This window comes from Camponotus floridanus, unplaced genomic scaffold (assembly GCF_003227725.1).
Source record: "Camponotus floridanus strain SB8 unplaced genomic scaffold, Cflo_v7.5 scaffold33, whole genome shotgun sequence".
In the NCBI taxonomy this organism is placed as follows: domain Eukaryota; kingdom Metazoa; phylum Arthropoda; class Insecta; order Hymenoptera; family Formicidae; genus Camponotus; species Camponotus floridanus.
Window position 1 is genome coordinate 206,083 of NW_020229470.1, and position 17,232 is coordinate 223,314.

The 17,232-nt window shown below is 41.2% G+C and overlaps 1 protein-coding gene across 10 annotated transcripts in view; it reads right to left on the minus strand.

Annotated features, from left to right (window-relative positions):
• LOC105257937 (protein turtle) overlaps positions 1-17,232 on the minus strand; it is a 211,172-nt gene that overhangs the window by 38,121 nt on the left and 155,819 nt on the right. For 8 of the 10 annotated variants that reach the window (XM_025410625.1, XM_025410626.1, XM_011268888.3 and 5 more), the window contains one exon: positions 10,226-10,359. In XM_025410625.1, coding sequence (XP_025266410.1) covers positions 10,226-10,359 — 134 coding nt within the window. The remainder of the gene's footprint in view (positions 1-10,225; positions 10,360-17,232) is intronic. The other 2 variants (XM_011268892.3, XM_011268890.3) reach the window with 1 other exon arrangement.

A 17,232-nucleotide genomic window follows, 5' to 3' on the forward strand; every position in this document is an offset into this window, starting at 1 on the left:
ATGAGTTTGCTATTTGCGAGCTTCTTCTTCCGACAAACAGCGGGGACGTGCCCTGGCGGAAAGTGTGTCGGTGTCGTTCGTAAAATCGCGAGTTCTCGAATGACTCATTGAATTTCCAGAGCGAAAAAGGCAGACTGCAGAAAGAAGGGTGGATAGGTAGACATCTCGTGCCACTTTCCATAGTCGCGTCGGTGGCGAGAAAATTGTCTCGGCAGGGCAAACACTCGACGGCTGTTTATCTTCGCTGCGGAATCCTCTCTCGTATATCCGATGAACGAAAATACCATGCGCGAATGTGTGTCTGCGGTGTGTCGCGCTTATGTACCCCGCGTGTGTGCGCTCTTCTATCGTCGACGCGATGTACAATTTCGCTTCTCGATCCTGCTGGATCGCGGAATAATAAGCATCTTAATTTTATATTAACGCGCATCACGGATTGTTTAACTTGAAAATCATAACCGTCTCCGGTCTCTGATTCGCGCTCGACTGGCTTCTCTGGCTAAATCTCGTGTGTTTAATTTTGCGAAAAACACAGAGGGTGGTTTCCAACACCATCACGAAACACCATTATAACGAAATGTGCTCGTGAAACGTGCGCGAAATTTAAGCCACTAGAGATACATCGTATGTTGCTCTCACGTCAAATTCAAGTTTTCCGTTTTGTAGACGCATCTTGACGATTCTTATCACTTGGTTTTACCACTCATTTTTCGATGTATCTAGGAAATTATATAGCCTTGTTTTTCGTTATTAAATTTACTTTTAGTTATTGAAGTAAAAAAAAAATTAACTCGCGTCTCTATCGTACATACATGTTTAGGATTACTTTTATTTTTTTTCTCGTCAAAATTCATCTGTACTCGAATAATAAATATTATACAAAACATTTAATTAATTTCACGGAAATTATCCAGACTTTAATTTAATCGCGATTTTAAGCAGGATAGTAGAATATCTTGCGACCACTAATTATCTCGTTAGCCGCGTCAAGAGAATTGCATTAATATTAACAATGAAAAAGGAAAAGACGAAACCGCCAATTAGTGAGAATAATGAGAGACAAATGGGAAAAGAGACGAGCGAGTTGTGTCTTGAAACCACACGTGGGGATCGACCGCGAGTGAGGAACTGTAACCCTGACACAGTTGAGCAGTTCAGCTTGACCTCCGTGCATTCTGCATTATGTATGTAGACCTCCTAACCCCGCGCGGATTCGCCTGCATTGGCCGCGGCAAAGTGTCGCCTATGCTGCATGACAGTGCCGTTTTGCGTTCCTCTAGCGCAACGAGACGCGATTGCAAATTAAGATATTATTCGCTGCGGAATAAATTTAAGGCTATTCAGCGCGTATAATCTTGAAGATATCCTCGCGATCGAATACGAAGTCGAGAAAAAACTCGAGGGCCTTATAAAAGTGGTTTGCTTTCACTTCTCTTCTGAAAATTTCTATAAAATTCTTGCTCGTAATTAAGGATTGAAACAAAGATTAAAATAATTTAAATAACGCGCATTAAGATGAAATATAATATTGTAAAAGAAATTAACATTTTCCACATGCTTGAGGGTTCAACTGTCGGTCAGAGAAATCCTCGTCTAAGATCTCCTTGTTGCTTTGTTTTCCTTGCGATCGCGCCGAGGGAGAACAGAAAAATAATTACCTTCGTGGTTTACGTTCGCCGACGGAATGAAAAGAAAAAGAAACGGATAGTAGGAACGCCGAGGTTTCACCTTACTTTTCCGGGAGAACGATGCCGCTTGTCTCGAGGCTCTACGAGGTGGATAATATTCAGTCGAAACTCGGGAGAGAAACCTGCCAGGTTGCGGGTAACTTTCAGAGACCTCAGAGGGGTTTCTAACAGGAAAAGAGAGGGGACGGGAGCAAAGTTGGACGCGGCGGCAGGACGGGTAAGTCGGTCTCCCTGATGGAGGTGAATGCCTCCCGAGTGGAAGCGCCAGTGAAATTGAATTGCAGGAAGACTCTATTTCTCTTTCTCGCGCGCAAACACGCTCCTATGTCTTTCGTCCTCCCTTTCTCTCTTGCTCCTTCTCTCTCTCTCTCTCTCCCTCTCTTTCTCTATATCCCAATTTTGCTTTCGCTCTATCTCGGCTTCCGCTATCTTGCTCGTGCTCCGCCGGTTCGCTCTCCCTCCCGTTTCTCTTCATCCTCCATTCATCCCGTCTCTCCTTCCAGTGTTTGCGCAGTTGACTCGTGTCTCCATTTGTTTCATTAAATTACGCCGCGCTCCCTCCTATCCCTCTCTATCCCTCCGTCCGTGATGAGATATATCCACCATCTACTCACCGTCCTCAACCGGCATTTCCCCATTCGGTGCCACTCGCGGTACTTTTCTTTCAAAATAAAGGAACGCGGGAAACAAGGAGGAGAGGCCTCCATTACGTTCATCCAACTCTTCAACCCTTTCTTACAAATTTAACGCCTCCCCTTGTTTCCATTCTTCTCTCTCTTCCTCTCTCCTTTTCTCTCCCTGTCTTCTGCAAGAAGCAGCCGCCCGATATTAGCGAACAGGCGCATTTACCCTCTGGCTTTATGGAAAAACATACGTCCTTCGTGGAGGGTGCTTGTTAAGAGTAAAAGAAGCAACGGCTGGTAGGAAAGGACGAGGGTGGCCGGAGAGCGAAACAATGAGAGTCAGCATTCTCGCCACGAAGTGCGCGCATTAATTTGCATTCTCCACTTATATTTACGCGGCTGTAATTCCATTGGAGAGCCCATATCTCGATGAATGGTTACGCTACAAAAACATTTAAAAGCTCGCAGCTATAACCGAAGAATTATTCGTTATTATTGCGCACCTTCATGGCGGAAATGATTGCTCTCTCGCTGGTAACCTCGTTATCCGCGGCATCAGGAGCCACAGGAGAGAAAATAGGCAGATATTCATAAATAATCGAAATAATTCAATACGAGAATAATATATTCTAAAGTCGTAATTTCTCTCATAATTACAAGTACAAAAAAATTGAACTCTCTACGCGATACTAATTTATAATATTATGCAATTATCGATTATTTGTAGAATACATATTTTTCACGCGGCGAAGAATGAAAAGCGATGCAAATATTTCATTCCGAAATGCAAAAATTAAGTCGATTATGGTGAAACGCGCTTGCAAATATTTTTCACGGAAATATATTTTTCTTTCGCATCAATTAATGTGACCGCGGGAAGAATAATGGTTTCGTGTATAAGCGTTGTTATTATTATACACACGCAGAGTGCTTTTGTGTCAGTCTCCACATTCAGGATATTCGTCGGATGAAACAAGATACGGCCTGCGCGAGCTCCTGTCCTTCCAGCAAGTTTGCAGAGACAACCTTCCAGCGGGGGTGGCAATGGAGCCGCCCTACCTTTCGCTCTGTCGAGAGAGCGCGCGTTAATTTTCCACGTACGTTGGCGGTGCGCCGCATAATCTCATCACGGGATGCCACCTGGTGTGGATGCCGTGTCGTGAAAGCCGCGAAATAAATGCGTGCGTGCACGTAAGTTTAACCGGTGCAGGTGCGACCCGGATTACAAATATGCGAGCGACGCACGAGCCATTCTCCGCGAAATTTTGTTTCTCCATTTCGCACGGTCTGGGAATTTGCGTTTTTCTTCCCTTTTTGTTTCGTCGCGACCGAACCAGTTAGAGGGCACATAAATGCAAATTGTCGCGTATGCAAATGCGTGTTTCCACCGGCACGTACCGTTGCTCTCTTACACAATGCCTTTTACAAGGGACATTCAAAAACTCACCCCCCTCCCATCCTGTGACTTTAACGCGAGTGGGAATAATTTTAACGCGGTTTTTTGCTTCCGCTAACAGTTTAAGAAACGCGAGCGATCATCCTTCAGCCGTTTATCGAGCGAAACCAATCGAGGGATATTTCAAGTTGAAGCACTCGCCGATCGGTATTATACAAAGCGAGTAAACCGCATGACGTTTTCTCTCCGTTTTCAATTTTATTTTTATAGCGCGCGTGAAAACTGTGCATTTTCAAAAATCTCCACCGCAATTATGTAACTTCTCTCTTTCAGTTTTGATATAATTCACGCTCCGCGTGTGTGTTTAACGCTGTTTGTCGCAAAGGTAATCCAATCAAGGGTACCTCATTTCGCGCATACGCGGAATAATTGAAAAGAGAAACACATACACATACGCGGATAAAAAGGAGGGACGTAAAATGCAAAACAGATGGAAACGCGCGAGAGATAGTCGTTGGAAGCGTTAGTCGCGAATAGCAGAAATCTGCATTCCTGGTGGTTGCAAAAAGGGCCATTGGCGAGTAGGCTCACACGTGCAAAACAAACTCGGGCTTTAATGCGAGTTTGTGTTCCGCGGATTCGCTCACGCGTGATCCAGAGAACCGCCAAAGGGCAAATAAAATGTGTTTCGACGTCTCGTCTCTTTCATGTGTGCGTATATATTGGACTCATAAAAAAGCTATCGAAATTACCGGCGTGCAGCGTGATTTTTACGCGTACTTTTACCGAATTTATTTCAAACAAATTTCGAAAAGCATGGAAAAGCATTTCTTCCTCTCTTCGTTTCTCTTTCAATCTTTCTACGGTTTTGAGTCGAAGGTAATGCATCTTCTCTCTCCTCAAATGCAAATCAGATGCAATATAGAGGAGCCACAATTTATCAGAGTGCTTTTTCCTCATTCATCGAATCAATTAGACGCGCCCGAGTTAGAAGACTGTGGGTTTTCGTGTTCATATCTCTGACGGATGCGCGAATATGCACTTCGAATATTGATAATTGCGCGTTTTTTGCAAAAAAAAACTAAATTTATTTGCTTACAAACAAGCAAATTATAACATGAACGTGCTTGTTAAACGATTCCATTTGATTCGCCTTGTAGGGAAAAATTTTTTGGTATAATGTCAATATAAAAATATGAGTTTTAAAATAAATACCTCTGCATTTTTGCGCTTTTATAACAGTAATATTTATGAGAAATTTCCTTCGTTCAAATATTCTGCATTAACCGCTGTTTTCGCGAAATAAAAAACGGCTCTGCAAACGAAACTCCGTGGAAGACATTGTACGATGCGTTCTCCCTCATTAAGAATTTTTTCGAGTCTCTTAATTATGAATCGTAGCCTTTTAATTATCGCCGTTAATTGCAATCGCGATGCGAGCCATTGCACCTCGCGGTCGCGTCAACCACGTGCGACGAAAAAATGGTATCCGCAGGGAAGCAGAGGAGCTAGTTTCGCGCTATGGACGAGCGCGGGGGTGCAAAAAAGTCGGACGGGAAGAGAAATTAGTTGTCAGCCGCAGAGCGCCATAGACAGGGGGGGCGAGAGCGACGGTCTGAGGGAGGGAACGAGAGGTCGGTAACGGGAACGGAAAGAGGAGGAAGGGCGAGGGTTCGAATCGTGAGAGGACGAGGTGGTCGAGACGATGAAGGAGAGCGGCTCAAAAGCCCCGGGCTTCTCGCGTGATTTATGCGAGATTCCAGCGATGCTACGCGTAAAAAAGAAAACAGCCCCTCGCTGTGTGCCAGCCCCCTCGAGCCCCGCGACCCCCGTGCCCCTCCCGGCTCTCCCTCCTCCGCTCGTCGCGAGTCGTCTGGAAATGGAAATGGCCGGGACGCATCGTTCCGTTGCTGGAGATCTCCCGCTTTCAGGAGCATTTTCCGTGGGACAGGAAAAAGAACGGCCAGGAAGAACTGGCCCCGGCCGGGCTCGCGCTTCCCGAAGTGATTTGTCGAGACACGGTAATTAATGTTAATAGAAGAAATGCTGGAATGGTTGAATGTAGATTGGAACGCGAAGCGTGAAATTTAAATTTTTTTGCGATATATATACATAGTGGACGGTTTCTTGCCATGAAACATGAGGTGGGACAATCGCGCGTAAAGCGTTTCTCTCTTTGATACTCTACCTCCCTTTTAAAGATGCACATATACATTTTTTATTTCGTCATATAAACGATTCTCATATATTTAATTTCTAACTTTTGCTACCACGGATATTTTTTTAGTCGTGTATTTTAGAGTTATTTTTTATTATAATGCAGTTTCTATTATATGCCTTTTATATTTGAATCTTATTAATTTATTAATATCGATTATATGCGTATATATGCGTATCAATTATGAATCAATTGTACTAGAAATTAATTTGATTTAATTAAACCATGCACACAACCGAAATTCGATGCAGGTCGAACAGTGCCGAATAAAACATTTGTTTGCCGCGTTACGTGGCCTTCGACGGGCGAGATTTGCTTATGGAATCGCATTCATGACGTTCCATAATCCTCGACCCAACGATTATGCTCGCGATTAATTTCTGTCATATCGATTCCGGGTGTACAAAATACATTCGCGCACCTACCTACTTATTACGAGAAGGCTGCCGATCGTTATAAAATCATGTCTACATTCCCGAGATTGCGCGATCGAGCACGAACGCTGCTTAAGATCGCGCGGGGTATTAACCAGTCGCGAACGATCTGCGATCGCGGTGATCATGATGTTGACCCGCGTGACCGATCGATCGATTAATTAATTACGGAGCGATTTGCGTAGTCGGTATTCAATCCAACGGTTAATAAGCGTTTCCGGGCGACGCGACATGCAGGTATTTTCGAGATCCAGTATCGCTAGAATTCCATCATCGTTAGAACCATCCGGCGCAGCGACATCTCGACATCACCCGTCGATTTCGCCCGCATTTTAATTATACTTTGCAGACCACGAATTTCACATGCGTTTTTTTTTTTCACGATACAGTTCTCCTCGCACGGCAGTCGTCGATAACGCTATATAATTCGTTGAATCGCGCGCGAGATCGGTATCGTATCGCGTTTAAATTTCAATCAATTTATCTCTCCCGGCAATTACCGACCAGTGAGATGATATCTCGCGCCAGTGGGTCCACCAGATTAGCCGGATATTGTATTATATTGATCGCGAGACGCGCCGATAAGTGCAACGCGACGGTACAAATTCGTGGCGACGCGTTAACGTGCATGCGACTAATGCATAATAAGGAATATAACGGGAGATAATCGCATTAACAAGCAGGCAAGATTATCTACGCGCATGCATTACAACACATCGCGTTGCTCGCAGCGGTAACGTCGAGTCGCGCGAAAGGAAGGGGTGCGTCGCACCCCATCCGCGCGATAACTTTTACACCCCGTACTTTCGCGGCAAGATCGCGTATGAATCGCAGCGGGTCACGGTGCAATTTACCGCTAGATTCGACGCCGCGATTCGTACACAATCGCGCGATTTAATTGCGCCCGCTCGGGATATTTTTACGCGACAACCGCACGTGTTTCGGGAGCTCCCTCCCCTCCCCCGATTAAATCCGTCCGCCATCACCACCGCATGCAACGCGCAAGCAACGACAACGCATGCGAGGCACCAGAGGTTAGAGAGACAGAGACATGATTTTTCAATTTTCCGTCCACGAAATAGATGTGGGAAAGTGCACTACTCCGCATTGTTTCGTGATGGACGAGCTCGTCGTTCCGCGCGAGTAATTCGAAATACTCGTATATAGGTGTCGGTGCATTGAAAGAAACCGAGGGTCAAAGTTGAATCAATTCTAATAAGCGGGATGTGAGGTCTGAACCAAATATCGTATCGTTTCATCATTTTTGTAAAAAGAAAATTGATGCAAAATATTCCAATTTAATTAAAATAATTAAAAGATAAATATATATCTACCATTTTTTTACTTTTACTTTCACCCTAAGTTACCACAAAAATCGTTTTTTTTTTTTTAAGAATGCGTTACATGAAATATGATAAACGCATAACGGAACAGCGTGTAAAACTCCGATAAAGCGATCTCGAGTTCTTTCGCTGTTTTCTTATCGCGGGGATAAAAGAAATATGAAGATCCGTGAAACGGCGAGCTTGTCGTTCGAAAGAGCCGCGACGAGTCGTGAACGCGCGCAACGCGTTGGATACTTATATTTAATCGGAAAGAAAATCTCTCTCTTACGAGACGAGCAACAACGTCTCTTGGTGCGACTTTACGAGCGTGTAGGCGATCCGGCATGGGTTTCCGGGTTACGCGCGTCACGATTGGACTGGCTCTTCCGCTCTCTCTCTCGAAACGGTGCAACGAACTCTCCATGAAGAATCTACCACGAGTCTCGCCATCGAGCGCGTGCGAGCGCACGTGAAAAATTGCATCCCGTCGATTCATGACGCGAAAAAAAAAGTCTGTTACTCCATAGTATACGAAACATCATTCCGCGTGTAATCGCATTACGAATAAAAGTCCGAAAATTCGAAACAGATTAATCTCAATTGACAGATTATGCGTCACGAATATCTGTAAAGCCAGATGTCAATGATCTTTAATTAATAATTTTTATCGCAAGTTTACGCCCCAATAAACTTTTGGTGTTGTCCAAATATTGGCATTTCATAAATGAATGTATATTTTTCAGCAGCTTTTAATTTGTTCCTTCATTACGTCTACGAATCAATGTATCGCTCATTTTCATCGCGCGTTCGCACCGATGGCACCACATGTACACATGTATATCGCGATTGTATGTTATGTTATCACATGAGATGCGTATGAATGAAGATAGTCTTTTGCATTCGGATGATTCGGAATTAATTTGTAGTTGATATTGATTGAATGATCGGATGACGTCATTAATTGATCGTGCATAATGTGCTCTGCCCTCTCCAGTCCGGATGAGATACATTTGTGACAATGTAAATACGTTACTTTTACTCTACTGGAGCGAGATAACTTGCGGCAGTGCTCGCTCGCTCGCATGAACGAGAAGGCGTGTCCCGTTCGCCATTATCGATCCCATCAATTTAAATCAAACAAGATACAGAATGATAAACGGAAAGATGTATAAGCGCGTAAAGCCAACAAATCATCGAAAATATACGGCCAATTTAAAATCTCTCAACAATAACGTTGCAGTAACATTTCAAAAACGTGTGCCCTCCGTTGCGCTCTGCCTCGCTGGTTCAAGCTCTGGTATAAGCTTACTAGCAGAACCATATGTAACATTCACTGTCAAGTAATTTTGTGCGAATATTGGAAAAAATCCTGAGAGCATTCCAACACCATTGACACTACCTAGCTCGGCTCAACGAAAATCACTATATTCCGTAAATACTCGATTAATATGTAAATGTATCTTTGGTTAGATATTTCATTAAAACGTTATATCGTAAAATTATATTGTAAAATTTATATTGATTATTACCCATCAAAATGAAAGATAACGATTTTAGATTAAACGTAATATAAAAAATTCTAAAAATATAATAATTTTTTTATTTCAATCCGAATTTTTTTTTTATTTCAATCGATTCGACTAGTATATTTTGTAATAAATTATCTAGATTGTAGGAAAATTTTAGATTCTTGAGATTTTATATTAAAATATATTATTCGGGACGTTAACGTAATTAAGAAAACTTTTCGAGAGAAGAATAATTGCAATTCTCTATTAATTTTATATCGATATTTTGAAAATGACATTTTAATTGACAGAAATGGAAAAGAGAGAAAAGTTAGCTTGCAGAATTCATGGAAAACAGTTATTTATTCGAGCACACGACAAGTCGAGTCATGCCCGTGTTCTCTTTCTCTCTCTCTTTCTCTTTTTCCCATATTGCCTCTTCACGCCCCAGTTCACGATTATGCAACGTTAAATCGGGGAATTAAAAAAGAAGTCTCGGAAGTGCAAATTTCTTTCCACGGGAGTGAACGCGCGCCGGGTGAACTGCGATAATTTCCAGTGGATTTCCATCCGAAGAAATTTAAGATATCTCGCAGAGTGTGTCTCTCGATTAAGCGTCGATTGAAACGTCGATTTTTTCCATTACTCTCTCTCGTGATGATTATTATACTTATATTCCATTACTCACACGCTGCTACTCTTCATTATTTTGTACCTTGCTGTATCAGTATTAATTATCCGAAATTATAACGCGCTATTGCTATAATTCGACGAGCGTTAAGAGGGTGTTAATGGCGTTGGAAGGCGCGCTTGCGATTTTATATGCATCAATTGCCCGGAAGAAGCCAAGTGAAAGGAGACTGTTCGCTCGATATAATGCTGAGCAATTCTCTTCGAACGCCGCTTAAAATCGAGTCGCGATGGTATACTAGCAGCTTGCTTGATACCAGAAGCGTGGCGCACTCGAAGAGTGCCCCCGTCTTTTTTAACTCACGGATATAGAGAGCAGAGGCGATATCGTCCGATATCGTACCGTGTCGCCTACCTTCTTCTCCCATTGGAGAACGTAGGGCACTGGGTGCTCACCGGGGAACTCTACGTGACAGTTGAAGACAACGCTCTCCCCGAGGATAGCCGTGATGTGCACCGCGTCCTGTTGGCAGAGTCCTGGAACAAAGATCATTATCTCGTTAGTAATATAATAATGAATATTTCGAAATTGAATAAACAGGAATCTTAAGGGAGGGAAATGAAAGATTACTTCCCATCTGTACAAGTTTCTTTATTATAATATTATTGTCATTAATAATGCGATTATTTTTCAATTGAATGATAAGCGACCGGATGTCAGCTGTTGTCGAGTCATGCTGTAAAAATGACAGCTGACAAACGAAGTGAAACCCTCGTTTCGAGTTTCGAGTTTGCCATTCAAAATTTTCCGCACTTTCATCTCGCGTTCGCGAAAGAGGCACGGAAGCTCACGATTTTTGCCACGGAAAGAAAACTGCGCGAGATTCCGACAGGGAAGACATTAAAAGCCATTAAAGGTAAATCAGGGGCAATGGCTGTCGTCGTTCTCTTTTCCGCGAGTCTGGGAAATCCGATGCCACACGCGAATAATGTCGTCGAGGTCGCGTAAGATTAACTTCGCATTAACCTCCATGCGGTGTCCTAAGATCGAGTGCGACCTCGATTTCGTATGCTCGAGATAACACCGGCCAGAAAAATTCCTTTCGCGTGTCGCGCGTGATAACGTGATGTTCCGCTCGCGAAATTTTTCCAGCGCGACGTTAACGGACAGTTAGCATATCTCGATACTGCTTCTTGCTGGTCTCCCTGTTTACGAATGGCAACGAGGAGACATCGTTATAAATTATATATCGGGAAATGTCGGGACCGGTGAGAAAAAAAGTAGCCGGAACATCGTGACGCGGTGAAACGACGATGGTAAACACGTCGGAGAGAAGGATAATGCAAGCCTGAGAAAGAAACTTCTTCGGGATAATTAATGTTCTTAGAGCAAAAGAGGAACACGATGAATTAAAGGGCACTACTATCGAAGATAAATTGATATTCGACATTCAAAGCGCTCTTTCTCTCTTTTGACTCTTAATACGGAAATTGTCTGTATATTTTAAGATTAAATACGTGGAGACTTTAAACGCAAATGTTATTTAGACGTATGTACATCAAAGGAAGCACTAATTGAAAAAATATATGCGTGGTATCCTTTAATTTAATTCAACAATACTTGCATCAAAAACTAATTACGTTAAAACTAATATATATATGAATCGTCAAGCTTAAGTGTCTGTTATAAAATACTTACAATACATTGTTTCGTTTTTACGCACTATTTATTTTGCACTTTGTAATGATATTCGTTTCATTTACTGATGATTTCATTAGTCAAAGATTGATAATTACTACTATTAAACGAAACTCCGAGCCTTCTCGTGTCACAATCCCAACTATTTAGCGGTCTTCTATAAATAAGATATCGTAAATAAATACTATTTACATTTGGGTTCGTTCAGTATATTTACAAAAAAAATCGTGATACGAAATCAAATAAGGAGCAAAAGAAGGCTAAACAAGAAACAAAGATTGTCGACGACGTTTTGATCCTGTTCTGGGTTCTTTTCAAAGTCAAATAGAAAAAACATAATATTATTAAAACACAACTTAACTGAATAAAGAAAGAAGTTATATTATGTTTTCCTATTTGACTTTGGAAAGAACCTAGAGCAGGATCGAAACATCGTCGACAGTACATTTGAAACATATATTTTTGCGTTCTTATTGCATGTAAGATAAATAACTTTATAAATTTCTATCATAATATTTTATTAGTATCATGCACCTGCGGCTTTGGATCCTTCTTTTGCTTCTTATTTAAAAAAGATCCTGTTTTATTTTGAGAATAAATTTACTTTATTTAGCAAACTTTTCGACGAGATATGTTATAAATACTTATAGCATGGATACTTTTGCCTAATAACTTATATTTTTTGATCCCGATATAATTATATCTTTCCAAAAGAATCAAACAAAAAATTAATTTACTTTTATCTTATAAGAGACTTATTTTCAAATAATCCCGAGGGAGAAAAATAAGCGGAATAAGAAATGCGAATAGAGTTTGTCAGATGCCTAAAACACACACAGAAGGAAGTCTATTGTGGCGAGAACGAAAAAATCCACAAATACTTAAAATAATTCATAGAAGTATATATGTCAGCGCAGTTTCTCTATGTGTGTGCTATTCGCGCAAAGTAATCGCAAAGTTTTGTGTCGTAAGAAGCTCTATCGATCGAAGGAACACAAATCGGGAATGACAGCCGATCTACTTTGCGTTCGGAGAAAAGTTCGCGACTAGGAAATATCGATTTGACTGCTGACAAGCAAAGTTGGGACGAATCTGTCGTGGCCCTTCCATTTTCGTTTTATCCTGGCCTTTCGTTGCTGCGTCACGATCGTCGCGATTAACGTTTCACTGCGGTAAACAGCTGCCGCATTTTCATGGACTTTTTACTACTTTGCAAACTACTGTTCTCCTCGAGTTCTTAATGCAGTAGTGCCATTACGATCTAAATTTTGTCACGAAACGACTGTTACTTTTGATTGATGTGTATCCTGCAATTATGCAAGACTTCAAAATTCGGCATAAAATATATTACTAATTTTTTTTTTACAACAAAATTAATATAAATACTTCAAATGCTCCAAAATGTCAGCAATAATTAGATAATAAGATAAATTATTATATTAATTAACATACGCGAGCTATTTAAAAATTTTTATGATTTTTTTATACAATAACATGGTTCGCCAAAGTGCGATTTCTCATTGCACACAGTTTCCCAACTATACAAGGGGGAGTTTCATCTTTGCGTAGATTATGCATCTGTACAAGCGACGTCGCTTAATGCCTAGCTAACTTTAGAAACAGTCAAACCTCGCGTCAAAGCGTTTTGCTGTAATGTCGGTAGCTTGGAAAAAATTGACGAACGAAACCGCAGAAAATCGCTAACATCAAGGGGGAGAGAAACGCGCGAAAGGCGGCAGCGGTTCTGAAACACAATGACATCCATTTCGAATAATGGACGCGACTTTGATAGCTGTCCCCTTTGAGATCCCCCAATGTTGTAAATACGACACATTTTTGGCATTCGTATGCGCATACGACAAAGGGGACCGTAATAAATCTCTCCTCTTCGCGCAAACCTCCGAAACGTGTTTCACAACGACAAATCTACGGCGCCAGATGAGTTCTAAATCGGAGATATTTTCATCCGAAAAAAGTACGAGGGGATTTTAGGGTAAAATTGGGTTACGTTAAATGCGTCATCTCGTTTGACGTGTGTCAATATTTATCGCGATACATATTTATTATATTAAAATCATTGTACTGTAATATTTTTTGCCACTTTATATAATAGTTACAGAATCTAGGACACAAAAAAATTATAGCAAGTTAAACAAATTCAACAAATCGGTGAAAATTTTAATTAATTTTATTTAACATGAAATATATTTTTTAAATTTTGAATATAAAGCAGAACATTTACATCTCCGAATAATTATGTCACATTAATATGCTGAAATTAAATATATTTCTTTGATAAACGATTTCTCGCGATGCGCATTTATATTTATATAGATGCATATAGACGTATTACTTCGAAGCCATATATGTATACCCATTGTGTAATATCATAGAAGTTCTCTTCCGGTGAACCATCGAAAGTTCGACACTTCGCCGCAGGCATTTTTCTCGATAAAAAATGTGCGCATCGCGACTTGGTAACATTCGACGCCATGAAGGAGAAAAGCCACGCTAACTCGTACATCATGTTCGACATTTCTGATCGTTTAAATGTAATAAATCGAAATAACGAGGGCGATACTCCAACAACTTCTCGAGGATCGAAAATTGCTTCGGACCGTTCAAGCGATACATGATCTCTCGAGATTCTTCTTTCAACTAACATCTTGATTCCGATCCCGTAACCTCGTCGCGAATTGTCCCTCTCGCGTTCCTAATTTAATCTGAAATTCAATTTTTTTCTCTCGCATTACGTTCGTCGCAATATCCGAACATGATCGACGCGTCGCACACACATGGGGCGGTATGTTATTAACGTAACGGGGACAGAGCCGTGACGATATTATTGATATCGTAGGACGAAACCGGCATAACGCTCTCCGCTCGTGCAACACACAACCCGTTTTAGTCCGCCCTCTCGGTGTATGCGACGCGAATAATAATTCCAACTTGAACGCGCAACCGACGCTGCATTTGTACGTCCATTATCGCCATTGCCGGCACCCTCCTGGGATACCGCTGCAACCAAATAACCGTTTTTATTGTTACTTGTTATTAAATTTTCAACGGTCTGTCTGCAGCGTGCGGGCGCGTGTACGCGACGGGGACACCTCGTTATCTCCGGAAAGCGAGCTCATGAAATAAAGCCACCCCGCATTTCGTCTGTACCTATTCGTATGTGTGCGCCGCGGTAATTATAATTATCGTTATGTGCGCGATGTGCGCTAATTTGTCCGTTGAATGAACCAACTGCCTGGAAAGATACTTATATACCGTGAAATCCAACATTTAACATCATCTTCATACATAAAAACGGATATTAAAATATCGCAATTATTAAAACGGTCTCATGCAGATCGGAGTTATTTGTTCAAGATTCATATAACATGTGCCACGAGAGATCAGCGAAATGATACACGCGAATTTATGTCGTGGTCGCGTCTCTTGATAATGTAAGATTGCCTCATTTCTAATTGAGATGATCGACGTTCTTACAATTTTCGCAGCAACGACGGTTTGTAGGATCCATCGATCACGCGTGATAAATCTTGCTGCGCTCTAATAATTGATACACGCGTTACGAATTATTTGTTTTTCAACCTTATAGTCGAGTGAAACTAGGTTGAGTCGTATTACCCGATCATCGAAAATCTGAAGAAGGTGCGAGCAACCGGCGCGGAAATTCTCTTTATGCGCGGAAAAGACTTTTCCGTTTCACAGCCCGTTAAACTCGGCAAGAGAGAGGGAAAGGGGAGAGGGATGAGAGTTAGACAGACAGAATCACTTCCACGTCGTTTTGGCAAACCGCCTTTTACTTCGCGGTTGTTTTTCGCGACGAGATAAACAGATTGAGCAATTCATTTGAATGTTTCGTGGGGAATATATGCAGCTAGGTGTATGGATAAAACGCGAAAAATTTCGCTTATCTCCACTCGTTGCAAAAACGAAATATTTTATTTCCGTCGTTCTTGTCGTGTTTTGAAATAAAATATTTCATTCCTATTTTCGCAAGCTAAAATAAATATTGAATTAAAACCGTTTTCCCATTTGTTTTCTTTCAGTGGGAATCTTATAATCAAAATTTTATACGTATAAACTTTTAATTACTCATTTAATAAGGCTCCATATGCTCTGTTTCTCTTTAATTTAATTTTATACATAATTTATTTAAAACTCTGAAATATTTTTTTAGAGGATATTGTGAAATTTGTTGCATTTTCGAGTACACTATTACAATTCGCGTTCGTATACACGAGAGTATTAAAACAAGCTCAGGAAATAGCTTCTCATCTTTACCAACGAATTTTCAAATACCACCGAAGCGTGAAATTAGCAAGCCGTTCCATCAGCTTGCCATGCTTCGTGTAAGCTAAATAGCCAGATATGTGTTGAGACGGCATCGCACGCGAGGAACCCAATTGGATGAAGCGAAAGGTAGAGCAATTAAGTAGAGCTAACGAGTATCCTATTACCTTAATGAGTTCAGGATTCAAAGATAGGTTTTAATTATTTCGAATAAACGAAATTTCGGTAAATGTAGTTTAGGCCCGACGTGAAACACGAAAATCCTTTTTCGTGAAAACGAACCGTCGCCTCGAGGGTTTCGCCCCATCAATATCGACTTTACCCGGGCTATTTCGAGGTTTGTACGTGCGTTTGCCGCGAGAGCCATGTTTGTTGGAAATAGATGAAACGCGGTAAAAAGAAAAAGAAAAAAAAAAGATCGTATTTATCTTCTTTTAAGTCTTAACGACCGCGGTGTAACTTGCCGACTTAAAGATGATGCATGCAAAAATATGCGCGCTAAAACTTGCGATCGCCGAAGAAAACGTAATCGCTGATGACGATGCAACTCTCCGATATATAACGCCATATGCATCGTTCGCGTAAAAACACGACTGTAGCTGATGCTTCGCAATCAGGGATCCTGAACTCTTCCGACAACAACAAAAAATCATGAAATGTCAACTATCGCGGATCAGATTGTCATCGCCTGTTATCTTGAGATTCGTTCATCGATTGTGCGATGTGTATGCAACTGTATTTATCAAGGGCGACGTCCTCTACGGGTCGGCACGTCACGTCGTTTGCAACTCGTTCACCATCTGCGACGCTTTGATAGCCGTTATGAGGAAGAAATCCATAATCATCCGTCACGTACAGTGCGTGGAATTTATGAAGCCATGCGCGACTCTTGCGCATTGGAAAAGAATTTGTTGCGATTTGACGAAGCTCTTGAAAAAGAGAGTAACTCGTGTTCGCGTGTTTCCTGTTTTTATCGACAATATTTCTATGTTTTGCATTGTGTTATTCTTAAATAATGAAATATATACACGTGCATATATCTCTCCGTACGCCGGAAACTGTGTAACGCTGGAACTCAATTAAACATCGAAACGTTAACGCGATATACATGAGCACGAAAGTGGAATAGAATTTAATTAAGAGAATTCATATATGAAAATGCGTATTCTATTTCCTCCCCGGAGACCATCTGTATTTTTTCGTTTCACATATTTTAAATTATTTACTCTGATATGAGATGCATTATGTACTCTTTTGCGTTTTATTTCACGTAAATATATACTACGATTGCGAGGAAATTAACGAAGCTCATCATGGATAATCGTAGCAGTTTCATAAATTGGAGCATTTGATTGTTACGATTTTGATTAAGAACAGTGCTTCGTGGATACAATACCGTCTCGATA